The sequence below is a fragment of the Sander vitreus genome, chromosome 18 (assembly GCF_031162955.1).
Source record: "Sander vitreus isolate 19-12246 chromosome 18, sanVit1, whole genome shotgun sequence".
Classification (NCBI taxonomy): Eukaryota; Metazoa; Chordata; class Actinopteri; order Perciformes; family Percidae; genus Sander; species Sander vitreus.
In genome coordinates this window covers 7761275-7787217 of record NC_135872.1, presented here as the reverse complement: position 1 = coordinate 7787217, position 25943 = coordinate 7761275, and the positions used below count along the sequence as shown (strand labels likewise).

Sequence of the window (25943 nt, the reverse complement as noted above, 5' to 3'; positions counted from 1 at the left end):
GTGAACAAATAAAAAGAGATCAAGGCGGTAGAAATCAATTCCCTGTTACCACCATGTTTTTCTGAATCGCTGACTCATATGCTCATATTATGCTGTTTGGCTTTTTCCCTTTCCTTTATTGTGTTATATATCTTTTTTGTGCATGTAATAGGTTTACAAAGTGAAAAAGCCCAAAGTCCACCCCAAAGGCACTTACCATCTCCAACAGAAAACACTGTTGACAAACTGCTCCAAACAGCTCTGTTGTAGTCCAGCCTTTTCTTCCGTGACGAACGTACGTCACTTTGTAACACGTTATAATGCTCGCCTAGCTGCTAGCGTGGCACTCCCTCATACTCTGCTTCTGACTGGCTAGTAGTCCTTACCTAGCTACTGCGCATGTGCGACTCCCAACAAAGATGGAATAGAAGTGAGATGTCTCACTCTGTAGCTAAAACAGAGAGCTCAACACACAGGGTGAAAAGAGGAGCTGCAGCAATGTGCAGTACAACAAAAATATGGTGTTTTTTGAAAATGAAGCCATGTAAACCTATTCTGATGTAACCTCTAAATACAATTATGAATCTGGAAATGAGCATAATATGAGCATTTTAATACTAACTTTGCATCTCTATTGCAAAGTGTGTACTATACAAGTAAACAAAAAAAACATCTCTGGTCGATGCTTGTGTTTTGTTTCTCTGCGGTTAATGTAGAGAAAGTTTATGTAAATAAGCCTTCCTTTCCTGAACAGCAGAACATTGTGGTAGGTTATTTTAAGCATTCACAGTAGGGAAATGAGACTGTTGAATAGTTGCTTCATTGTAAGAGTGCTATGGAAACCACTGTGGTATGTACCTAACGAATCCCTTATGAAAATAAAAGAAGATACTATCTGTCTCTTTCCATACTGTGTATGATTATAGGGATGATTTAAGGCCACTGCTACACTTACCTTTGCATTTAAACACTGTTTAGAGGCCAATGAAGTGATGATAATCTTATGTATATAAATATACATACAAATATGTAATATGTAAATAAATATTGAGTCATATACTTATATGACTCAAGTTTGGAGATTAGGAGTCTGCATTCTATACGCATTATGCATATAACACTGCATCAAAGGATGAATTTGACGTGAAATCTGTTGCAAGGTGTTACAAGTGCATTATCAATAGACTTCTGTGATGACAATTCTGACTAACATTATCAGCTCGCTCCTTTTCCATTAATACTATATCAACTAATGAGACAATGATATATTGCAATGACTAAAGAGGTGGAGGAAGTAATTAGTGTCTTTACTTTAGCTTAGTAGTATTAGTAGTATTGGAGTACAAGTACAATACCGGAAGTAAGTAAGGTATTGTGCAGTTGAGTAAAGTGTCATGAAATGTAGATAATCAAGTAAAGTACCTCAAATTTGTTTTTTTCTGACAGTCCAAAAACCAAAAAGGCATTGAATTTACAATTATATAAAGCAGAAAAAAGCAGAACATTACCATGTACATGTTTGAAAAGCTGTAACCAGTGCAAGATATGAGTTAAACAATGTACTAATTATCAAATCCATATTATGTCATTCAACTAAAAGCCTGTTTCTTTGTTCAAAATATATAAAATATGATAATTTGTCTATTTACAATCATAAAGGTATGGGCACCCAAAAGAAAAAATATAACATAGCATGGCTTCTCTGTTCATCTCTCCTAACAGGAGGACCAAGGCCAGCAATGCCACAAGGCTTCTCGTCCACCTGGTTTCAGCCATGTGCCTGCTTAACTTCACTTTCCTAATCAACAACTTTGTGGCAAATCTGAAGAATTCTGTGGGTTGTAAGATCATGGCAGCTCTCATGCACTACTTTATGTTGACCACTTTCACTTGGTTTGCTGTGCAGGCCTTCCACCTCTGCTTGCAGATATATACTGGGGGCCAGATTGTAATCCATCGCTACATACTCAAAGTCTCCATTGTCAGTTGGGGTGAGTACAGTACACGGAATTTTTTTCTGCTGTTTGAATGTCTAACCATGTCTGAATGTGGATATGACATTTGAAAGTGTTTGGTTGGTCAATTTTCTTTTTTCTATTCACAGTACTACCAAGTGTAGTTGTGATTGTACTGCTCATTTTAGAAAAATATGGTGAACAAGTCATTTACACTAATGACAGTGAACAAACCGCGGCCATGTGAGTCTGTGTATTACATATTTAATATATAGAATCATACAATAGAGACACATTTCCTGTCCTTTACTGACATGTCTTTCTGTTCCAAAGGTGCTGGATAACAGACGATTTGGTGCACTACGTTGTTAACATAGGCTACTATGTTTTGGTCTTCATCTTCACCTTCATTACCTTCATCGTCATACTGTCCTGGCTCTTCTTTCTCAAGAGAACAAGAATCGGACCAACGAGCACACATGTCAAAAAGACTGTAATCATCCTGGGACTCTGTTGCATGCTGGGTATCACTTGGGGTTTTGCCTTCTTCGCCTACGGTGCCCTCCAGATCACCTCCTACTACATTTTCACAGTCCTCAATTCTTTCCAAGGTTTCTACAACTGTGATAATAATTGTTCAATGTATTAATCTGTATCTTTTTAAATAACTTAATTTAATCCCGTTTTTTACTCACTGCTCATGTAAGTACGTTTTTACTCACAGGATAATTAATATCTTCATACAGATTATCTTATTCTGTGTATGTGAAATATATGTATGTATTTACACTCAGTGGCCACTTTGAGGTACACCTGTACAATCCAATACAACTGTTCTGCAGGGTTTTTTGACACTGGAGGTGTTATTTCATTATATTTTTTAGCATTGAGGTCATAGTTAGTGGTGGTATTGTACTGGACTGCATTTTACTGAGGTGTTTCTAATATTCTTCCCCCCTCTTGTATAGGAATAGGGAGGGCAAAAAATAGAAACACCTCTCAATATGATGTCGTCAATTACAACACCATCGCAAACCCCAACCTCAACATATAATTTACACATTCCCGACAATGTCAAGAAAAACTGAACATCATAATCTTCAGCAAGGTAGAATTTATTGCAGAGCTTTTGCATTTAATTGCATTAGACTGTACAGGTGTACCTAATCAATTGGACTCTGAGTGTATATGTGGATTTGTATGTGAAAGGGGTCACTCGTAGTGACAGTTATTTTTCACCTGAATCTGCCCTATTTATTCATTTATGGTCTGCAACTTTACTGTTTTGGTTGACTCTTACAGCTCTCATTAGCATCCTTTCTGGCTGCAGCAGGTAGATGTTTTTTAACTAAATACTCTCATGAATTTACTGTTTGCTACCTGCTCAGCACCAAACGGCAGACGGACAAAAAGGAGACTAGCTTGTAAAAAATAATGTAGCGCTTAGCAGCTTTAGTGGAAAGAATGTGAACATTGGACTTAATTCACCAGGTAGCCAGAGACACAACTCCAAGTGAATGCTAATGTTGCTCTGTATCTCCTTGATGTGTAAACTGTTTGCTAACAAGTTTGCCATATCAACTTGATAAGGTGTTTACAGCTTGTTTCACTGGCACCAAGAGGGAAAAAGAAATATGAATACAGGGTAATTAGTTTAATGCAACAAAAAACATTTGATGGCTACAGCAGTTACTTTGTTTCAGTGGTTATTACAATATTATTGTATTATTCCACCACTAACTGCATTTAAACCTGAGAAGCAAATTAAGGCATATTCAATGGGAGTAGAAGGATGGATAACTGTGAAAATAAAACCCAACTACATGAGCAATGAGTGTAAACTAGCGATAAACTAAAAATTACATTTCCTAGGCTCATATTGTCCCTATGAGTGACCTGATCTGTCTTTGCCCGGCAGGTTTCTTCCTGTTCATCTACTACTATAACACCAGCCACACAGGAGAGACAACCGGTCATAAAAACGCAATCAGCACCAACACTGTTAAAACCAGCCTGGACATCTTTGAGAACCCCTACACCGATCCACATGAAAAAAAAAAAAAACCCTGAAAGACAAATTGGGACCAAAGAGTGATGAAAAGGTCAGTTTGAAGTAACTTGAGACTACAAGAAAGTACTAAGAATTAACTGGAAAGTGTATTGATGTATGACTGTAAAATGCATCTTTCCTGACATATTTGATAGTCATTAGTGTGTATAGAGAAATTGCTTCAATACCACATATTATTCCTTGTATATTTTGTTTAGGTTATCTTAGGATCAGAATTTGGTTTGAACAATTTCATTCAGTAAGGATCATAAAAGGGTGTGTCATGCAGTTGAATTAATGACTTTTTGTAATGCAAAATGTATTGACAGATTTTTTTAATGGAATGATTTTGAATGATTAAGTACTTGTTAAAGGCCCTCTGATCTTCCACATATATACAAAATATCTATAGTTGTGGATAGACTAGCACCTGTTCCACCCATTAGAACTTGTGCAGTGTTTAAAAGCACGTTTTAACGCTTCGAAATGTGAAAAGATGAAAGTGAGGAAATCAGAATTCTTTATTCAGTTTCAGTTACCCAAACATTAAAACATACATTATGCATCAATATATATACTATTTATTTTTTTTTAAACTCATTTTAAGTTGGGAAATTGTTATTACTTTTACAACAAGAGAGCTTCTGCTTCCTTGAGAGCTTGTTCCATTTCAGCAGCCTCCAGCGAAAAGTTCTCCCTTTCCTGCTTTATATGTTGCAGTGCTTTAGTGAGTCCTGTCATTGTTGCTTGGATTTCCTATAAGTGTGCAAAATGAGGAACATTTAAAAACACACTCCAACCATCCCTTAAATTTACCACAAGAAATAGCAAAGTTACATTGGCCAATATACGAAGGAGTGGGACTCACCTCTAGCCGAGCACGTTGCTGTGATGCAGTGTCTCCAAACGCTTTTAATTCATTCAGCAGGTCTGTGGAGACACTCTGAAATGGAGACAATAAAATATAGGTGTTTAATAGTTGGCACTGCCTATGATAGCCAAAAGACTGTAACTCTTTATGTGTAGGATTCACGTATAGTGTATATTTAAAATTCTAAAACAAGTAACATTTTTTTTGTCACTTTTCTTTAATTGTGTGGTTATGTGGCATATAACAAGTGCATGTTTGTAGTTATTTGCATGAGTTTGATAAAGCATATGATAAATAAAACATGACTGTGCTTATAACATCAAGTAAACTGAAATAAAATATATACGCACCATAACTTCTTTTCTTTGATCGTCATTGTTTCGTGAAGCTTCTCCAACCATTTTTCCTAAAACTGAAAGCGATGTTTTCCATCAAGCAACAACTGAACTTAAGCCAAGAAAAAGCACATTATGAAAATGGTGATACATATTCACCTGGGTCTATATTGGCTGAGACGAGGAGCACGTGACAGTCCTTCAGGTTTTTCTGTACCTCTGTATTCTCTTTTTCAAGGTGGCTGTACTGCAGCTCCAACTCAGCTACTCTTTGCTGCAATATAACAAGGAAAGAAATGATGTACAATTGCAGTGGACAACACAGACAAGTGAACATCTCCTGCCACGAGGAGTATAAACAAAAATACTTTGTTATGTTACAATCCTACACATTTTTATCAAAATCCATCCCTGCACCTGTGTGTCTGTGAGGTTTTTCTGCAGCTCCTCATTGGTAGCCATCAGATGCAGATTTTGCTCCTTGAGCTCTGCCTGTTGCCCATACCTGGTGGAGATCCTACAGACAGGTGCAACATAAAGTTGTGAAAAAAAAGGCTAAAGCCCACAATATGTTCAGGATAGGCAATAAAATATATGTCTTACCCTTTGTGAACCTTTGGAGCAAAAAGATGCCTGGAAGACAAAAGTGAAGAATGCAATTCAATAACGTTGACTGTAAAGCAAACACATAGAGTATAGTGTTGATTAGAAATGTCTTACTTTGGCACGTTTTCATTTTGAGGTTTAAGGATACCATCTGATTTTTGGGCAGCATTTGCTGATGCAGACACAGTTGCTGTGTCTCTGGATTCAGATTTATGACCGCTTTTTTTCGTTCCTGCAGGTAACTGCACACCTGGAAAACACAGAATATTCTTAAATCAGACATCAGGTTTGTTTGACTACTCTATATACAATTAAGATACACATTAATATAATCGCCAATAAAGCGCCAAAAATACAGCTAATATGCTCACCTCTTGGAATTTTTGAAGACATTGCTCAATTTGCTGACAATCTGTTGTGCGATTAATACAATGACAGAAAGGTAGAACAATCCCCACAGGCACCTGTATGAAGAAATAATCTGATTTACTATCGTTTAGTCATTCCTGGAAATCTTTACTGAACCAGCAGCTGTTTAACTACAATTCCAAACATGTTCTGCTTATGGGTATTCTAAAGATTCAAGAGCTTAATGGATTACCGAACCCTACATATGTGATATTACGCATATAACATAAAGATGGACGGATTTTGAATGGAGTTTGGGGCTTCTTTCCAACTACAACATTCGGTGCAAAACTTAAAAAAAAAGAAAACGTAACATATCAAGCGTCTAATCAGCTGATCTTAGGTGCTAGTTAAACGTTCAACATACCTGAAACATACCCATATGTGTGAAATGGTTCAATAACACAACATCAACTACCTACCTTTATGGATAGCTAAGTTAATAACGACGAGACTTGTCAACAGTCAAAACCGAGCCTCAATTTAAAAACGTCCCGCCCTCTATGATCAATTCCGGTTTAAATACGCTATTTCCTGTATGAAGAAAACTACGTTTCACTTCTGGTCGTCAGGAGGTTTGTATTTCTTGATTAAGTCGAGCTAAGCGTTGTATGTATTCTTTTTTATGTGTGGATATGTTGAGTTAACTTTACCAAAAATCCTCTAAACCGTCTCCGACTTTACTGCACTAGCTAACTGAAGCCGCGCGGAATCGAAAAAGTAGAATAGTGGAATGCGCATGCGTGGAGGCGGCTAAATTCAAAACTAAAGACGTTAGCATTATAGCCACATCTGATCGAGGCTCGTTGACGTTAGCAGGAGCTTGCAGGTTCGCACATCGACCGAGCTGAAAAAATAAGCGACATGAAAAGTATTTTAAGTTAACGTAAATTAAGAAGAACACAGTCATATCCGTCGTAAAACACAAGGAATTAAGCTCTTTACAACTACAAGGTATCCGCCGTATGCTTCTTTGGTGTTCAGTTATTTTTCATGTTCGTATTGTCAATGGCAGACAGACGTTAGCGTTAACTATGGTGTAATGTTAACGTTAACGTTAGCTACACTAAAATAAATGTTTTCATCCTTGCTAGCGAGGTCAGTTTGTTTTCTGTAATGAATGAAGATAAATAGGAAGTCATTAAATATTTTGGAGGAAAGTTGTTTTGCTGACCTAAAGGAAATGCATATCCAGCTAACGTCTATTTGCTATTTCGCTTAACTTGACCGATTTTTTTGAATGAAGTTTGGTGCGATTTTTCAAATACAATAAGCGGCGAATGTTGCATAATCTTGATGAAGTTAAAACTTTGATTGTGCTTAATGTGTATATGCTTTTATTGTGCTAGCTATGTGTGTTCTGTATCTGTGCTTATGTGTTTACGTGCTCTTGTATGTTTTCTTTTAATGTCATCAACCTGCCAGTGATTGCAGATAAAAATTAGCCTGTATGGCTAAATCTGGCACATTTACATATTGGACACAAATGCTCATGTTAATTAATTAATGTGCATTGTTGTCCCTTCTTAAATAAATAAATAAATAAACAAACAAACTTGGCAAACTTATCATGGCTTCTGAAGAATAGTCTAAGTCAGGGGTCTTCAATGTTATTTAGGCCGAGGGCCCCTAACCTGAAAGAGAGATGAGCAGCGACACCGTAATACATGTATTCTATTGTATACAATTGAGTTGCATAATAAACTGGGCCTACAATAACGTGTAGGTTGGCCTTAAGTGTATACACATACCATTTTATGGTGCCCTACAATACTAAGCTATTAAAACAATAATAATTTACATATTCGTATAGCATGTTTTTATGTCAAACCGTGAATACATAAGCTCAACTGATGGCTAACATAGTGGCTACTTTACAGACAAGTAACCATATCATCAGTGTTGTTGAGGTTGTTTTTAAGGAATAGGCCGATTTTATCTTTGCTAATAATATGTTGGATTCATGTTAATATTTTCAGACATATTTTGAGGGGGGGGGGGGGCGGCGTTCAAAAAAGTATAAACAATTTTTATGACCCCCCTGCAATGACTCTGAGGACCATCTAGGGGTTGTGGACCCCCTGTTGAAGATCACTGGTCTAAGTCAACCTTGCACACCACACCTGATCTAACAGTTATTCCACCAAAAAAAAATCATATCTTTGGTTGTTAATTGAATGCTCAAGCTAAATATGAAGAAAGGTCAGGCAAATGTTGCATATATATCACTGAAAAGGCTTAAATTGAATCATATATAGCAGAATCTGTGAGTTGCTGTATCAAGCTCTGTTTTCCTTTTGTTCACAGTTGAAAATGGAGCCTCTGGATCCTGCCAAGAATGAGTGAGTGACAATTATGTTATATGTTGTGAGAAAGCAGTCACATGTGCTTTGTGCCTGAACCTCAAAGCAGACTACATATTACCTAACATCCCACATGCACATACACCGGAGCTGAATACTGTGTTTCATCCTCTGTGTTACAGTGAAGGCAGTGGATTCACCAAGCGGCGCATTTCTTCGGTCAGTGCTAAAAAAAAATAATTTTATGGACAAAGTATTTATACTTATAAAAAAATGTGAACAAATCATTGACCTGAACCATAATGTCTGCAATTTTTCATTTTTAGATTTTGAAACCCCCACAGAGATCATCAATGAAATTCTCTGACCCAGTGCAACAGGAAAACGTGGTAAATGGATTGCTTAAACATTTTATGTTTAATTGGGGATTTTTAATGTAATTAAATTGACGCTCCAACCATACTATATATATTTTTTTAAGTATCAATTCTCACCCTAAGGATACAATTCAGTGGTAATGCATTTATGCGTTTATGGTTTGAATTTTTACTTTATTTTCACTTAGGTGGAGTGTGCCAAACCAGTGGAAAAGAGGAATTCAAGAAGAGTCAGTTTTGCCCCTGCCAACAATGTTCTCCTGTTCTCAAAGTGAGACACTAGAAAACAAGTCAGGCTTCATTTTCTACAAGGGCACTGGCCTTTTTAAACCTAATCAGTATTTTATCTTTTCCAGGGATGGAAAAAATGCCTCTCCTGCCAAAAATCCTTTACAAGAGTTAATAACAACAAGTAAGTATGTAATGTTAGTATGTATAACTATGTGATTTAAAAAAAATTGTATATATGTATATAAAAAAAAAGAAATTATATATATATATATATATATATATATATATATATATATATATATATATATATATATATATATATATATATATATATATATATATATATATATATATATATATATATATATATATATATAATATGTGTGTGTGTGTATATATATAATATGTGTGTGTGTGTATATGAAATGAAAGCCTTGTAATATTTGTCCTCTGTTATTCCACAGCAGCGGCAGCCACAAAAAATAGGTAAGGTGACTTGATCCTTGCACGTGCTACATATTCAGCTGTTGACCTCACTAGCATGGACAAAATCGTTGATTTTAGGTGCTTATCTTTGACTTGTATTCTCACCAAACCAGTCAAAATGTTCTGTGTTAACAGAAATATCGTGTGTTTCCTTTCATAAGGGTCCAGGTGGCCGTCACTGAAGATGGGATTCAACAAATTACAGGTAGGGATAGTTGTTTTTTGATCTTCTGACAACTATTAACACATGCTCACATTATCTGTTACAGTGTAAGATGACTTACTAAATTCCAAGTCTTGAAATTCAGGAATGGAAACCCTATTGAATGCTCCTCTGCATGCTTCTCAACAAGGGCAAAAGGTGAGCTTGAAATCCCTTTGGTTAAAATGCATTCTTATGACCTATATGTAATACATTATTAGAATGCTTCGTTATAATGTTCATGAGAGGATTTTGATTATAAAACCTGATAGTTGTGTGCTGTTTGTTGACATAAAGCTACTTCTCTTCACCAGGTCAACTTTGATACTGCGGGTGACTTAGGGGAAAAAACTGTGATATTTTCTACAGATGATGAATTCATGGACATGACCCACAGTCACACAATAAACATTGCCGGTGATGCAGAATTACTTCCAGATATTTCCCTCCAGAACGATGACCCTTTACCCTCTAGAAGAGTGAAAACGGAGATGTTCACTGTGAATAATGGATCCATGGCGAGAAACCTATCCTCATCAGTGCCTTCTTTGGATCCTGAATTTGAAAAATTCCTTGCAAGTCACTCGAAACAAAGTGGCCCCAGCTCTAGTCCGGTCATCACCAGAACAAAGCCTGCTTCTGGCGCACCCTCTGAAGAAGCAAACCGCTCTCTGGCCCAGATTAAAACCCAAAGGGCTGATGTGGATAAAGAAAATCAGGCTCCAACTTCAGTTTCAGCTGTGGTGGAGAAGTCCCTAAATACATCCAGGAAGATTGGTGAATTATCTTATGGAAGTGCACTCGGTCCAGAAGATGATTTAAGCATGGATATGACTAAAGCTCAGACAGACTGCATGCTGGGATTCACTGATGATGATCCCTTTCAGTGTCTTTTTCCCACACAAGAAATGTACTCCCGCTTTGACAACAGAGTGTCACAGACGGCAGAGAAGACCAAACAACCGCAGAGAAGCAGTAAAACACTGGCGTCATTCAACCCTAAAGGTATTGAATTTTGTATCAACAAGCTAACTGATTCTTGCTTTGACTCAGTAATACTTAACATGTCTTGTGTGTTTTGGGGTTGCAGATATTATTTTACAACTTATGATTTGAATACAGTTCAAGTAGCATCTTATTGCATTTCAATTTCCAAATTTAGATATGACATCCTTGAAGAATCCGGCTGTACATGCTTCTCATCAAAGACACGAGGTGAGTTTTATAATTGGTTTACTTTTCTGTTACAGTGAATTTCCTAGCTTGCCAAAGTTTTAAGTTCGAAAATAATCCTTTTATGCCGTACTGACATTAACTGAAACTAACTAGTTGAGTTTTGATAATGTTGGTTTAATGCTCTTTTAATGTCTTTTCTTCTTCAGGCCAACCTTGATACAGAAGATGATTGCAAAGAGAAAACAATAATGTTCTCTGCAGGTGATGAGTTTATGAATATGACTCAGAGTCACACGGTAAACATTGCCAGTAGTTTATTACCACCTCCGAACCAAAACTTGGACATTGTTCACACTCGTGGAAAAATGGACAATGCTTCATCTCTGCAGGAGGGAAAGCGCGAGACGTGTGGTGCGCCTGGCTCGTCAGCTAATGCTTTGGATCTAGGATTTGAAGACTTCCTTTCAAGTCTCTCTAAACCAGGCGCCTCCAGCGGTGATCCTGCGATTGCCAGAACGGTACCTTCTGCTGCAGCATCCTCTAAGGAAACCGTTGACACAAACGGCTCCCTGTCCCAGCTTCAAAGTAATGTTGGGAAAGGAAGTCAGTCCCTCATTACATCCAGGATCTTTGAAAAATCATTTAATGGAGGTACAATCTGTCCTGAAAGCGATGTGAGCATGGATATGACTGAAACTCAGACGGGCCGCATAATAGGGCTCACCGCCTCAGATGATCCTTTCCAGTTTCTTTTTCCCACACAAGACATGTACCCCCACTGTGAAGGTCTGAAGAAACAAGAGATGACTTCAGGACAGAAGAACAGCAAAGCAATGGGGTCATCTAACCGTGCGGGTAAGGAAACTACAAACCTTCCTTTTTTTATTTTCTCAAATGTAGTCTATAAAACTTAGAGTGAGAGAAACTAAAATGAGACCATTAACCAAAACATTTGAAGAAAAAAGAATTGTTTTGGTCATGTGAATGATGTATGTACTTAGAAACCTATATTTTATAACATTAATTTAGTTTAATTATATTTAAAATTGGTGGAATCTGGGTATGATTGATTTAGCTAATTTCCCTTTTTTTATTTAATCCCCTTCACATAATAGGTATGGAAACTGCATTGAAGCCATCTTTGAAGACAAAGGTGCAAAGAAATCCGGTAAGCTTAAAGACGTTATGTTTTTAGAGCTGCATTTGGTCTGTAATGAATTGTCACATGCTGATTCACCTGGAAATAAAAACATTTTATCAAGTTATGCAGAATCAGTGATTGCATTTATGTATTTATTTATTTTAGAAATGGTAGCATGCTTTTTCATGGTAAAATAGTTTGTTTTAATAATGGTTAATTAGGAATGCTAGATTACAATTTCATATCAAGATCAATGTGTGCTATAGCTGCACGATAACGGTGTTTTTTTTCTTCTTCCACAGGTCAAATTTGATACGGAAGATGACTGCAGAGAGAAACCTGAGAGGATTTCTGCATATGATGCATGTATGGATGTGACACAAAGTCACACTGTAAACACTGCCACTGGTTTCGAGCTGCAATCGTTTCAAAATGTGGACGTTTTTCCTATATGTGGAGAGAAAACCTTTAGGCTCACTGCAAATGACACCTCTATGGATATGACCAAGTGCCTCACTGTAAATATTGCGGAATCAGTTCTTCCTGTGAAGAAACAAGAAGATGAGACATGTGGTCTGCCTAGAAACAGATCTTCATCGGCACGTCACGGTGTGGATCCAAGCTTTAATAAGAGCCTCTCAAAACCAAGTGGGCCCAGTGTTAATCCTGTGGTCGAAAGGATGACACCTACAGCTGCACAATACAACATGGGAGACTCATCGAATGGAGGCACAATCTGTCCAGAAGATGATGTAAACGTAACTAAAGCTCAAACGGGCTGCATTTTAGGACTCCCAGATACAGATGATACTACTCTGTGTCTTTTCCTCACACAAGACATTTACTCCCAAAGTGGCAGTTTGAAGAAAGCACAGATGACTTCACGACAGCAGCACAATGAAACACTGGGAACATTCCGTAAAGGTATGGAAACCCTAATCCCTTCAAATGTTATGACAGCGAATGCAACAGAGAACAAAAATTGTAAGGATCGAAATAAGAAACTCACTGAGTGCTTCAAATCAGTTTAATAATGCTTAAATATTGGAATTGGAGTCGTCTTGAGTTTTTCTTTGTTTGAATTGCTTCTTACTTATTTTCCATCTCCACATTTAGGTATGGATACCTCATTGGTGCAAAGAGATCAGGTGAGCTTAAACCTTTGCTTAATTTGATCTTTTGCGCATTTGTGTTCTGAATGAATCACTATACCGCCTACTTGTCCTGAATACTGCATCTTTAGACTTCGGTCCACTTATGTAGGCTAGGGTGAAAGCTCCTCGTAGAGCCTCCACAGAAGCATAAGTGATAATTGATTCACATCTCCCAAAATAAACACATTTGTTAAGGTGTAAAGAACAGTGATCTTACTCGTTTCTTTGCTTTAGAAAGGGGTAGAGGACCTTTTATGGATGGTGGCACTGAAACGGCAAACAGTTTTGATTATGAAATAATGTTAACTCTGTGTCCTAATAAATGTTACGATTGTCTTCCTCAGGTCAAGTTTGATGCTGAAGACGACTGCAGAGAGAAAACAGTGAAGTTTACTGCTGACGATGCCTGTATGGATATGACAAGGAGTCACACTGTAAACATTGCCACTGATTTAAAACTGCAGCCACACCAATATGTGGACTCCTTACCTGCTTTTGGAGAGAAGACCATGAGATTCAACACAACTGATGCAGCTATGGATGTGACAAGAAGTCACACTGTAAACATTGCCACTAATTTAAAACTGCAGCCACACCAAAATGTGGACTCCTTACCTGCTTGTGGAGAGAAGACCATGAGATTCAACACAACTGATGCAGCTATGGATGTGACAAGAAGTCACACTGTAAACATTGCCACTGATTTAAAACTGCAGCCACACCAATATGTGGACTCCTTACCTGCTTGTGGAGAGAAGACCATGAGATTCAACACAACTGATGCAGCTATGGATGTGACAAGAAGTCACACTGTAAACATTGCCACTGATTTTGAACCACAGTCACACCAAGATGTGGACATTTTACCTGCTGGTGGAGAGAAGACAATGAGGTTCGCTGACAATGATGCAGCTATGGATGTGACTCAATGTCTCACTGTAAATATTGCCAGCAATTCAGTATCAGATTCACTTCTTCCACACCGAGATTCTAATATTTTATTCACCCATGAAGACGTGGATTTTCCTTTATCTGCAAAGAAGACGTATCGTCCTCGCGGAAACCAATCTTCATCCGCACACGCTTTGGATCCAGGGTTTAAAAACTCCCTGTCTAGGGTGAGTGACCCCTGGGCTAGAGCAGTGGCTCCTGCTGCACCATCCCCTCAAGAAACTCCAGACACAGATGGCTTACTGGACCAACTTAAAACACAGAAGCCTGATGTGGATACTGAAAAGGTAGCTTTACCTTTTGTTTCAGCTGTCTTGGAGAGGTCAGTGAATAAAACCATGACAGAAGGTCCAGAGCACGATGTAAGCATGAATATGACCGAAGCTCAAACGGGCGGCATTTTGGGACAAACGTATACAGGTGAGCCACCTCAATGCCTTTCTTCCACGCAGGACTTGTACCCCAATCCTGACCATTTGAAGAAAACCGAGGCAACTCCACAACAGAGAAATGAAGCACTGGGCTCCTCCAACCCTGGCCGGGTGGAAATCCCAAACCTTCCCGATTCTCCTGACTCAAATGAAACTGGCACCAGTAAGGAACCCAAATCAAAAAATCTAACTTGTAGTTTATCACAGAAGATGGTGAATTCACCCTGTGCTGTTGACCATGATGTTGATACAGCGCCTTCACGGAAGTCCAGACGGATGAGTTTAGCCGATATTAAGTCAAAAGTAAGGCGTTTGAGTCACATGGTGAGTACAGCTCCTGATACTATTGCCATGGACAGCCACACAGCACCCTTGCCTCACCTGGAACGCGACATGGACAAAACCTCAAACGACAAAACCGAATCCCTACCTGTAACAGAGCCTCAACTTGAGATGGGTTTGGTAAACACAGAAGAAAATACACAAGCTCAATGTCTTCTGCAAGGAGAGCAACCCTCTGCTACCACAACTCCTTTCAACTTGAAGACTAAACAACTTATGTCAAGACTCTCAGTGGGAATATTTAAGGCAAAACTCCCCCAAAAAATAAAACCGGATGATCCAAAGAAGGGGAATTCTGTGGACAAACATCAAAGGACAGTCGCTGTCAATGTTACTAATCCACTGAGCAACTTTGTCGATGATGTGAGCGATATTTACAATGAAGAGCTTGATAGCTATGAAGATATGTCTGAAACCCTGGACATAATGAGTCCTCAGAAAGCCACTGAAAAAGTGAGTGCTTCCCAAGAGTTCGACATGGATGAGCTTTTAGAGACAGATGTATCTGAAAAGGACTTTATTAGTCCCGTCAGTGGAAAAAAGAGACCTGTGCCAGCAGATGAAAATAATGTGGAGGATGAGAAGAGACTGAAAGTATACACTGATGTTGAAATGGTAGGTCAAGTGAGAGTAATGAGAGGGTCTTAATTTACCTTTTTTTATTTATCTTGATAGTCCTTAAAGCAACACTATGTAACTTTTAGCGCGAGCTGTGGTTCCAATGAGACAACCTGTAGGGGGACCGAAGTGGGAAAAGTTGCATAGTGTTGCTTTAAGTCTATCTTCCTAATTTAAAGTATATTCATCACATTTTAGTGAGGAACCTCCATGTTTACTGATAAATGTATTGATTTTTATTTATTATTCACTGATTTTAATTTCCTGTTAATGCAAACTCAATACTTCCTCCATGTTTACCTGTGGACCTGGGGTCTCATTTATAAAACTGTGCGTAGGATCCTTACTATAAGTGTACGTACGCCCAATAGCCCAAAATGGCGTACGCCAAAAAAAAGTCAGCTTTATAAAACCGTGTGTACGCACACCTGTAAGCAAAGTTCCCTTCATAAATCAGAGATTACCTACAAGTGTGCGTACTTGAATCAGCCTCTTATCCCGCCCTGTACACGCCTATTTTTAACCATAAATAGTCAATACAAAGCACCTCGTGAATGCTGATCAGTATATGAACGACACTGGCAGTTGTTAGACCGAATCATGATGACTGGCGGAGAAAAAGCAAAACTTCTCAGACGTTCAGGAATTGCTGCAAATTGAATTATAATTTCGGCCTGTTCTTGCACAGTGTAGGGAAACCTCTGATCTATAACTACATGTATTAAAAATACGTCAAACGGCAGGCATTACGGCACTCGGGGACAGCTTCGATATACCAGACGTATATAATAAGATTTCACAGAACTATATATTATATCCAAACAAGCCTTAGTGATAAAGTTGAAGATTATATATAATTATTTAAAAAAAACAAACACTTAGCTGTCCCTCTGGAAAAGTCTGTTTCCCCCAGCGTGGCGAGGACCTGTATTTGGACCGGGATGGCACGATTCCGGCACGTTGCCCTACTGGACCCAATTCAATACATAGATCCAAGAGCTCAGCTTTAGGGAATCTAAATCGGCATATTAGCCAGTCATCGTCATGGTCCCTGAAGTCTCTTTTTCTCCTGATTCTTCCATTGGCGGAGTCCTCCTGCAGGGCCATCAGCATTACGCACGGGGTCGCCACAGTATTTTTTTTTTTTATTTTTTTTTTACAACAATTTGTGATTTTAACACCTTGCCAACACAGCATCAACTAGTGGTATCCCCCACCCCGAGATACAGTTTGAAGACGAAAGAAAGTGTAATAGGCAAACCCACTTTTCTTCATGCAGGTTTTGTCACGAACAGTATTAAAGTTAGGACGGATAACGTTAAGTGTAACGATTGCGCGAGAGCTTAACGGCTGTATTTTCAGACTTTTGACATTGATGATATATGTACAGTTTTAAAGACGGGTAGGGTATTTTATGCTATCCTGTATTCCATGCAGTCGGGCCATTTCCTCCTGCGCTCCGTAGCGGACAATGAGACGGCGCCGATTAAACCTTAACACATTTTTATTAAAGATTTAAGTTGGATTTTACAAGGTGTTTATGGAACAAGTATCCCTAAGTACAAGCGCAAATAACACTGCTGGGTTTAATCTTCGTGGTAACGTGGATGATATGGAGTGAAAAAAATGTGCGTGAGGCATCAATACTTATTAATACTTATTAATAAATATTACGAGTAATCGTTATTCCCATTTACTTTCTGCAGTCTGACTTCAGTTCACCACCTCACCGTCTGTCGCCAATTCCTACTTTGTCTCCAAAATGTGCGTACGCATGTCAGAGTTTGCGTGGAGGACCGCACATTTTCCCGTCAAGTTTGGATTTTTTTTTAATTATAAATCACAACCTTTGCGTGGGAAGTGGCGTACACACATTTTCAGCCCCATTTTGTGCGTACGCAACGTTTATAAATGAGACCCCTGATCATTTTAGGATTGTGTACATTTCCTCAGCACCGATTCCATTAATACATAGTCATGTTGTTCTCACCAATCTGCTGCTCTGAGTTCTTCTCTAAAAGAAATTTGGTTTGTATTTACTATTACCAGTCGTGTCCATTTAATAAAAATTCATTGATGGTAACTCATCCGCACTTAGAAAAATAGAGTAGATGCGATTATGGTTTCAAAATTTCTTTCCATGGGAATTAACAGGAATAAAATGGAAATATAGGGGTTATTTGCTGTGACTGTATTTACCATGTACTATGCCGATTGGTTTCTATCTATTACCATATCATAAGCAGACAATCAGTAGTTCACCTCTTCACTTGAATACTGACTTTTATTTGAGAATTTATATTACGGTTTCTTATTCGTTTTCTATTTCCCCCCTTTGTTTTATTTGTTACCAGGGATTTCAGTCTCAAGTTGTGGAGTGTGACAGCAACGCTACTACAGGTCCAAGCATGACTACACAGACCACAGATTACTCCAACAGCAGTCACACAGCCAGCAGCAGATGTGAAGCTACATTTGAATCAAGTAAGTCATGAGCTCAGATGGTGTACAGGGTTTCCGCGGGGACTTAAAAATTCTAAAATTTCAAAATTAAAATTTTAGGCCAGAAAGTCTTAAATTCGCTGAAAGTTTTGTCTTCTATGTCTTAAATCATTTTAAACCGGTCTTAATTTCCCTACGTCCATGCAACGCTACCTCTAATGCTCTTTTTTTTTTTTTTTTATTCCTAGTGTTCTTTCTTTCGCTCGTCCAAATATAATTTCCATGGATTACGACTACAAATGAGACCAACATGCAACTTATATTGCAGCCAATCAGCTTTTGTGTTATTGGCGCGAGTCTATACCATAGACGTAAAATGGATTTTAATCTTCAGCTTTGGGGAAGTGCAAGTTTAGCGATACTTGGTTTGAAAAAAAAAAAAAAAAAAGTTTCATTTTCAAATTGAGGGCTTAGTTGATGTTGTGATAAAAGGTCTTAAATTTAATTCGTAATGGTCTTAAAAAGGTAATTTAAAAAGTCTTAAATTTGACTTGGTGAAACCTTCAGAAACTCTGGTGTAGTATTAAGATCCTTTAGTGGTACCTTTCTGACATAATTGTGCTTCCCTAGATTCTGGAAAATCTATTGTGTTTTTTTTGTTGTTGTTTTTTTTTTTCAGCTTACAAACAAAGCCTGTTTGAATCCCAACTAGAAGACTACGCCAATGATGTTCAGAGGGTATATTAACATATTTAAAAAATGCATCTTTTTTTATTATTTTTTACGCTGGTTATTTATTGCCTTCAATGTTTTTGATTACAGAAATTCGATGATGACACCATTACATTGTTAGAGTTCTTTCAACTCTTCAACATAGACTTTGTCATCCATAATCCTCGGCAAAGCATCCTTCCTGGCAGAGTAGGTTAATCTTCATTAATATTAAAAAATATATATGAAAAACAATGACCAAATGTAATGACTTGCCTTTTTTATTTTGTTTTTGCAGCTTTTGTCAGACACAGATCGCACACCGATGGATTTATTGAAAGACAGGCACATCAACCGTCCTAAACAGACGGTGTATGAGACAGATGTCCTCAACCTTACAGAGATGGTGGAGGGGTGTGTACACTCAAGATTGTATAACACATTTATGGGGTTCAACGTTAAGCTGTTTTTTCACTTGTCCGGTCGGGAAAGAGAAAATATTCTACTTGCCCGAAGTCAATTATTACTGGCCCCGATACAAATAGTTTTTTTGAAAAAGAGAAAGCGTCAAACACATTGATATAAAGACATTGGAAAAGTAAAACTTCGTTAAGTCTTAAGAGAAAAAAGCGTTAAGAAAACAAACAAAAAATGTCAAAAGCACCGAAAAGAACACCGGAACCAACGCTGAAAATAGCATTTAAACACCCCCCCAAAAAAATAATAATAATAATCTTGAAAGCATTAAAAGCGTCATCTTTTTCAATTCTTGATTGGCCAACGACACAATAAAATCATACCATTCAACAAGCATTCTCCAACGGGGTCAAGAGAACAATAACATCATTTATGATAAGATGATCCCCGAACGGGCAAGTGGGTTATTTTTATTTACGTGCCCCGGGCAACCCTTATTGTTGAACCCTGATTTATGAATGCGATCGGATTGAAACATGTAGTAGTTTGTCGGATGTAGCCGAATGTCACTTGGTTTTTCTTCGCTGAGAGGCGTTCATGTCTCATTTTAGGTCGGGCATGGCCACTTTAATTAAGTAGAGTATAGAAAACTGCCAGTAGGAAGTAGTTAAAAGCAGCATATCTTGTTTGGCAGTGTGCCAGAAGTTACAGATTAAAATTGAAAGTGGCATATATAGATACTGTTATAAGAAGTTAAAAACAGGTGCTAACTTACAACTGAAGTTCTAAAGCAGGCCTGTTTTGTTCTCTTCCCAGGTTGAAGGAGCGAATGCGGGACCTAGACAAACCACTGAAGATTGTGAATAGAACTTTGTGGGAAGAAGTGAGAAATTATTCAGAGAGAGAGGTATTAAAAGGATAACTCAATGTATTTTTTCAAATTGCAATTTGTTTTCCTCTTTGTAACCATGATTACTTATGTTCATGTGACATGTTAAGTATGATTGTCCTTTTGTTAAAAGGATGCATTAAAAATGATGTTTTTTAGTTTAGCGGATGCCCTTTGCTGATTCTGTAGATGTAGCATAATGATCTTATTCCTGACCCTCACTGTGTCTGTTTGAATTCACAGCTCAAATCTTTTGGTGCCAAACTAAAAGAGAGACATAACCTGTTCAGAAAGTTGAGCAAAGTTCAGTCGCATGAAATGAAGGAGGTGTTGTACTCCAATCTTGTGCAGGCTAATCTGGTAAGATTACTTACAATACTGAATGATAACATCGGGGATCTTTTGCTACGCTACCTCTAATGCTCATTGAAATGTTGCTTTTTTTAATTCTGCGGTGTTGTAGTGTGTTGTAGTTCGTTCTTTCGCTAGTCCAGATATAATTTGCCATATATGTACAGATCATTATTACTCAGTGTTGCTTTTATTCAATTTTAATAATTTTATTTACTTTGCAAGTACGTTTGTGACTGTTTCGACTATGTCGTGATATAGGTCTTTACATTTCATTCATAAAGGTTTTAAAAAGTCTTAAATTTGACTTGCAGAAACCCTGTTATTGGTAGGTGAGGATTTGTAACCTAATAAACTCCCATCGAAGCTCTGGGCTTCTTTAGTCACAGTTCTATTATCTTTACTGTTAATACAATTGCCACTGTGTATCATGTCATTACATTATACCCACTGCTATAAATCTTAGTCATTTCTATAAATATTATAGTTTGGTATTATTGTAGTTGCTGTACATCTCTATCTCTCACACCCATGGCCGCCCACCTGTTCAAGGTTTCTGCCACTGTCACCAAATGCATGCTCTTGGGGGAATTGTTGGCTCTCTGTAAATGATATAGTGTAGTCTAGACCTACTGTCTGTAAAGTGTCTGTGTGGGTGTTAAGAGGCTTTAAAGACCTTTTTCATTTTTTCAGAAAGAGCAACAGAGGCCGAGAGGAATGATCGAGGAAGCAGATGGGATGATAAAAAGCTTGGATGACTGTATTCGTGAATTAGAAACCGGTATGACTACTGTGGGGAAAATGGCTCATGATTTTCCAGTTGCCACCTTGTTTGTATAAATGGGAAAATGATTCAGACCCATGAAAAATAAGGCTGTGTTGGTGTGTTGATAAAGGGACAGGCAGAGTAGAAGGTGAAACTGCTGTTAACACCTTCTTTGTTCCCCTTAAGAACTTATTGCAGTTGAAGAAAAAGGCTTCGAAGACCAACCAAGTCTGAAATCACGTCAGGAAGGTAACTTGTAGTACCACTTAATTCCTTTTAATCATTCATTCATTTATATGTGCTTGACTTGAATAAGTTATTGACTTTTTGTTGTGTTTTTACAGAAATGCAAAAAGTCACAGAGGCTTTGGAGGACAATAACCGGTGAGTTGAGTATAGTGTTTTTCATGTTTAGACACTTTAATTCTAGAAATGTTTGTTATTCTTTTCTTTGATCCTGCCACAGACAAATATCCGAACTGGAGATGCAGAAGAAGCAGACTTCAAATAAACTGAGCAGGCTGAAAGTGGAGACGAGCAACCTTGAGAGCCACGTCACCGCGCTGCATATGTCAGTTTCTGATTTTACTGGGTTTCCAGATCTTAAGTCTTACTTTCAAAACACGTAGCACCTCATTTACAAAAAAAAGCTGCTTAAGCTGAAACTTGAATCATTTTACTATTTTTAAAGTGTTTTCTCCATTACTCTCCTAAACTGTCACTAAATGAGGGCCAGTAGTTTATTTTTGTCAGTAGTCTTGACAATAAATAAAAATTTACATTGCTCTTTTTTTTTTTCTCTCTCTCTCTTTCTTTTTCACACAAAGATATTAACGTAAAAACCTATTTTTGTACATTTCGCACCTCAGGGTGAATGAATGGAAGTTTGGGGAGAAGGAGGACAACTGCAGTGTCTACACTTTCCTCTATGAGACCTTGATTCTACAGTTGGTGTATGAAAAATCCAATGGTAAGTAGTCTTCAACAAACGCCAAAGAGTGGCCCAATCCCAAAGTCCGGACTCACAGACTTTGGTGCGCGTCCTCGCAACATTCGTAAGGGCTTAGGGTTGTCCCAATGTCGAATTTCAAAGGGCCTGAGGATTTGAGTACACACTTACCGAGCCCTTTCCGTGAGTCTGCATCGATGCAAACTTCACCAAGGGGAATTACCCACAGTTCAAAGCGTTGTGACGTTTACCGCCGAGACCGGAGGGAAATCTGGAAATTACAAAGGTAAACGACAGCACGACACGCGACCACAGAACACAGACCAACCTGTTGTCCAGCTTGTAAAACAAGAGTTTGAAAATCAGTGAATGTGAAATCAGGCAGCCGTCTCCTGTGCCTTGGCCGCGTGGAAAGCAACAAACTTAAAATGAAAATTCCCAAACGGCAACATCTTTTGTTATTAAACGTCACCAAGGTAACGTGATCTCGTGAAGTGCTGTCCCAATCCCATTTATACCTATCTGAGTCCATGTGGCCTCACACACTCACTTAGCACATGAGGTCAATTAAGTCTGTGAGTCTTTAGTACTTAGTCCTCAGGGCTCACTTTGGGATTGGGCCGGTGAGGAAGCAATGAATTGTTCTTTAACAGTCGACATGCTCCAAAGGCTTCTACGTGGCGGTCTCCAAGGCGGAAAATTTGAAGCATGTTGCACTTTTCAGACTTGTGGTTTTGCAAAGATTGATTTTTGTTTTTTTTTGTTTTTGAAGGAAATGATGCTGATAATCGGTCTGAGAGGAAAATATCGCACATCACATTGAGTCTTCAACTTGACGGTGAGGGGGGGGGGGAAACCAATACAAAACGTAGTATGCCATGACTAGGCATTTTGTCGGAATCTGTGACGCATATTGTGTGTTCAGATAATCATGAACTCAAATCTTAGATGTCAAATGAATGTTAATTATATGTTGAGCATGGGGCATGTTCTTGAGACTGGTAATGTGTTTTAACAACTACTGTACATTTTTGTTTCTAACTAGATGAAAAGTCGCTGGGTAATGCCCGCCTTGTTCACAAACTGCTCTCTCAGTACATCGAGGGAGAAACTGACTGGGTGGAGAAATATCCAACGAGCGGCCATGTTCCACAGGTAGGTGTGAGTGGAGAAGTTGTGTTGATTGAGAGGGGCACATGTGCAGCTGCATGTTGTACTTGTATACTTGTTCATAGTCAGACTTGTTTTAAGTTCTTTAAGTCAGTAGACCCATAGTATTCTGTCTCAAATGTATGTTCTTGGTAGGGATGCACCGAATCCAGGTTTCGGCTTCAGATTCGGCCGAATATTGGGCTTTTTGGCGGGGTTCGGTTTCTGCCGCGCTCCCCTGATCGACGTAATGACGCTGCCGTTGATTACGGGACGATGTTTACGTAGGTGGACCGTTCAATGCAGTAGGCTGTGAGAAAGTGAAAATGGAACTGGTGAGCAGAAAAAGTGTTGTTTGGCAGTACTTTCAGCCAAAAGAAGGCGATTCAAGTCGAGCTACATGTTCAATTTGCAATGCCGATTTGTCTCATGGTGGCGAGGACCCTCAACAATACACATCACCGCCGTTTAAAACATTTGCGCATGAAACATCCGAAAGAATATGAAAGTGAGTTGTGCATGAAGGAATCTACAGACGGCAGCCAAAATGCAGCAACTTCAGGTACGGCAAAGGAAGGACAGTCGCAGCTAAAAACTTGTTAACCATTTATCTTCATTGATGTGTTTACCGTGTTAATGGACTGAGGATGGGATTCGGATTCGGCAGAATCTTAACCAGTGGATTTGGTATTCGGCCGATCCCCAAAAATCTGGATTCGGTGCATCCCTAGTTCTTAGATTGCTGCATCTTGGTTACACTGAACCTCTCAACTGTCTCCTGTTGATGTAGCTGCTCCATGACGTGAGCCTGGTGGTGAGTCGCTGTCGTCTGCTGGGAGAGGAGCTGCGTCGGCTGAAAACGTGGGGAAGCGTGAGGCTCAACATTCTCAACATGAGCTGTGTGGACACTCGGTAAGAACTCTTCCCCACAAAGAATAGCTCGTGCTTGCAGTTTTTTTAGCACTTAATTAATTTGTATGGAAACTGTATAGTTCATTAAAACCACATCACGAAAGATGTCAAATCTTTCATTCATTTTAAACAATATTCCAGTTTTGTTTCCAAAACTAGAAAAAAAAAAAAAAGTCCCATTATCAAAAACTGAGCCACATTATATAATCTCTTTTTTTTTTTTTTTCTTCTTCTAGAGTGCACTTTGTCTTCAGCAGTCTCAAGACATTTTCTCAGTTTGAGGTGATCTTCTCTGTCAGTTTGATCGGCCAGCCCTACGCCCTTCAGTTGCAGAGCTTTAAAAACATGATCGGAAACACAACGTAAGCTTCACTCAAAAATACATTATACAGTAGAAATCCGTGAGTGGTGCTTTCTTGGGTTTTGGGTAGAGGGAAATGCAATTTTGAAAGCACTTAAAAAACTAAAAAAAACAATGTGCACAATTTCATTACAAACTAATAATAATATTAAATGTTTTCATGTATTTGCAGGATCCAAAAGATTGAGGAGATTGTGGCGTCATTTAGTCCATCCAAGAACCTCCTGACGAAGATCGTCAAAAAGATAAATGAAAATCTGCTCTATTGAGACCAACATTTTTATTCCAATCAGTTGTAATAAAAACAATTTTGTACATTATGAATGAAATACTTTAACACATAACTGGCTTTAACCCTCATGTTGTCCTGGGGTCAAATTTGACCCGTTTCCAAGTTGTTGTTGTTTTTTATATCAGAAATATGGGATGTCGAAAAATAAGGGGCGAAAATGTCGAATAAGGCGACAAAACGTTGGGGGGGGGAAGCGTAAAAAATATTGGAAAAAGTGACAAAAACAATGAAAACTTCAAGAACACTGGAAGTATGCATACAAAAAACTTTGGAAAAAGCTGCTAAAATGTCAACAAAAGGGACAAAGACATGGGGGGGGGAATGATAAAAATGTTGGAGAAAAAAAAACTAAAACATTGAGATAGGGACAACAAATGTTTTTTTCATGGTTGAGGGAAAGATGACACAAATAAATAATGTGTACAGGTTGCCAGACTTATGATACTGCACCTGTTACATTTTGCAAAAACATTTTTTTGCATTTTGTTACAAATGCGTGGTGACATTAAATGAACGGTGTTCAACAGGACAACATGCATGTGTAAATTGATAGAATACAGGAAATTAGTTTTTAATTACGTCCATGAATTCCTGAGCCCTGCAGCTGCACACCGCAGTCAGTTTGTGTTGTTTGCTTAGTTTTATTTCCAGTTTAATACTGGACATGTCAAGTTCAGGGGGCAGCCATAGTTTATTCACACAAAAGTATGTCGGATGAGGGCGAGCAGTTGCCTCCATGTTTACGAACATGTCAGCAGGCTGCGTGTGACATCTTCGGTGCGTGTGGGTCACCACATTTGCGAGAGACGGACAGACTCACTCACAGAGAGTCCTGCCTTTTATTAGTTAGATCAATCGCAGTCTTTCACTTCTCAAGTGCAGAAACTGCAGTTTCCAGAGTCTCTTCCAGATGGTCAACATGGTTAAAGTACTTTGTTTTGCTTACAGTGTACATAGTATAGTCACATTTTGTTGTAGCTTTGTGCAGTATTGAACGTCTGTAAATATTTTGTTCATAATGCTAATACGCCAGTTCCTATGATTTCTTTACAATTTATGAAAATAAAATGAATGTACATACATTTAAA

The 25943-nt window shown here is 38.4% G+C and overlaps 3 protein-coding genes across 8 annotated transcripts in view; 2 read left to right on the top strand and 1 right to left on the bottom strand.

Annotated features, from left to right (window-relative positions):
• LOC144532969 (adhesion G-protein coupled receptor G1-like) overlaps positions 1-5210 on the top strand; it is a 12974-nt gene extending 7764 nt beyond the window's left edge. For all 3 annotated transcript variants that reach the window (XM_078273943.1, XM_078273944.1, XM_078273942.1), the window contains exons 14-17: positions 1702-1970; positions 2084-2177; positions 2268-2545; positions 3853-5210. In XM_078273943.1, coding sequence (XP_078130069.1) covers positions 1702-1970; positions 2084-2177; positions 2268-2545; positions 3853-4004 — 793 coding nt within the window. In that variant the 3' untranslated portion in view covers positions 4005-5210. The remainder of the gene's footprint in view (positions 1-1701; positions 1971-2083; positions 2178-2267; positions 2546-3852) is intronic.
• On the bottom strand, positions 4488-6867 carry knstrn (kinetochore localized astrin (SPAG5) binding protein). 3 transcript variants are annotated; one of them, XM_078273947.1, is made up of 9 exons: positions 6627-6851; positions 6168-6260; positions 5911-6046; positions 5794-5823; positions 5608-5707; positions 5350-5464; positions 5206-5267; positions 4853-4927; positions 4488-4740 (listed from the first exon to the last, which is right to left on the bottom strand). In XM_078273947.1, the coding sequence occupies exons 2-9, from the start codon at positions 6187-6189 to the stop codon at positions 4612-4614; spliced, it is 669 nt and encodes a 222-aa protein (XP_078130073.1). In that variant the 5' UTR covers positions 6190-6260; positions 6627-6851; the 3' UTR covers positions 4488-4611. The 3 variants fall into 3 exon arrangements, with proteins under 3 accessions (XP_078130073.1, XP_078130071.1, XP_078130072.1); XM_078273945.1 differs by having other exon boundaries at positions 4565-4927; positions 6627-6867; XM_078273946.1 differs by having other exon boundaries at positions 4565-4927; positions 6572-6643.
• On the top strand, positions 6726-25943 carry knl1 (kinetochore scaffold 1). Of its 2 annotated transcripts, none has more exons than XM_078273940.1 (32): positions 6726-6779; positions 8512-8546; positions 8690-8726; positions 8834-8896; positions 9073-9155; positions 9241-9296; positions 9580-9601; positions 9763-9806; positions 9910-9962; positions 10118-10808; positions 10966-11018; positions 11186-11834; positions 12095-12147; positions 12423-13044; positions 13237-13268; positions 13619-15613; positions 17971-18100; positions 18738-18796; positions 18881-18979; positions 19068-19183; positions 20003-20093; positions 20319-20435; positions 21120-21207; positions 21379-21441; positions 21537-21576; positions 21659-21763; positions 22062-22162; positions 22914-22979; positions 23187-23296; positions 24081-24202; positions 24439-24564; positions 24736-25943. In XM_078273940.1, the coding sequence occupies exons 2-32, from the start codon at positions 8518-8520 to the stop codon at positions 24830-24832; spliced, it is 6012 nt and encodes a 2003-aa protein (XP_078130066.1). In that variant the 5' UTR covers positions 6726-6779; positions 8512-8517; the 3' UTR covers positions 24833-25943. The 2 variants fall into 2 exon arrangements, with proteins under 2 accessions (XP_078130066.1, XP_078130065.1); XM_078273939.1 differs by lacking the exon at positions 6726-6779 and adding an exon at positions 6985-7158.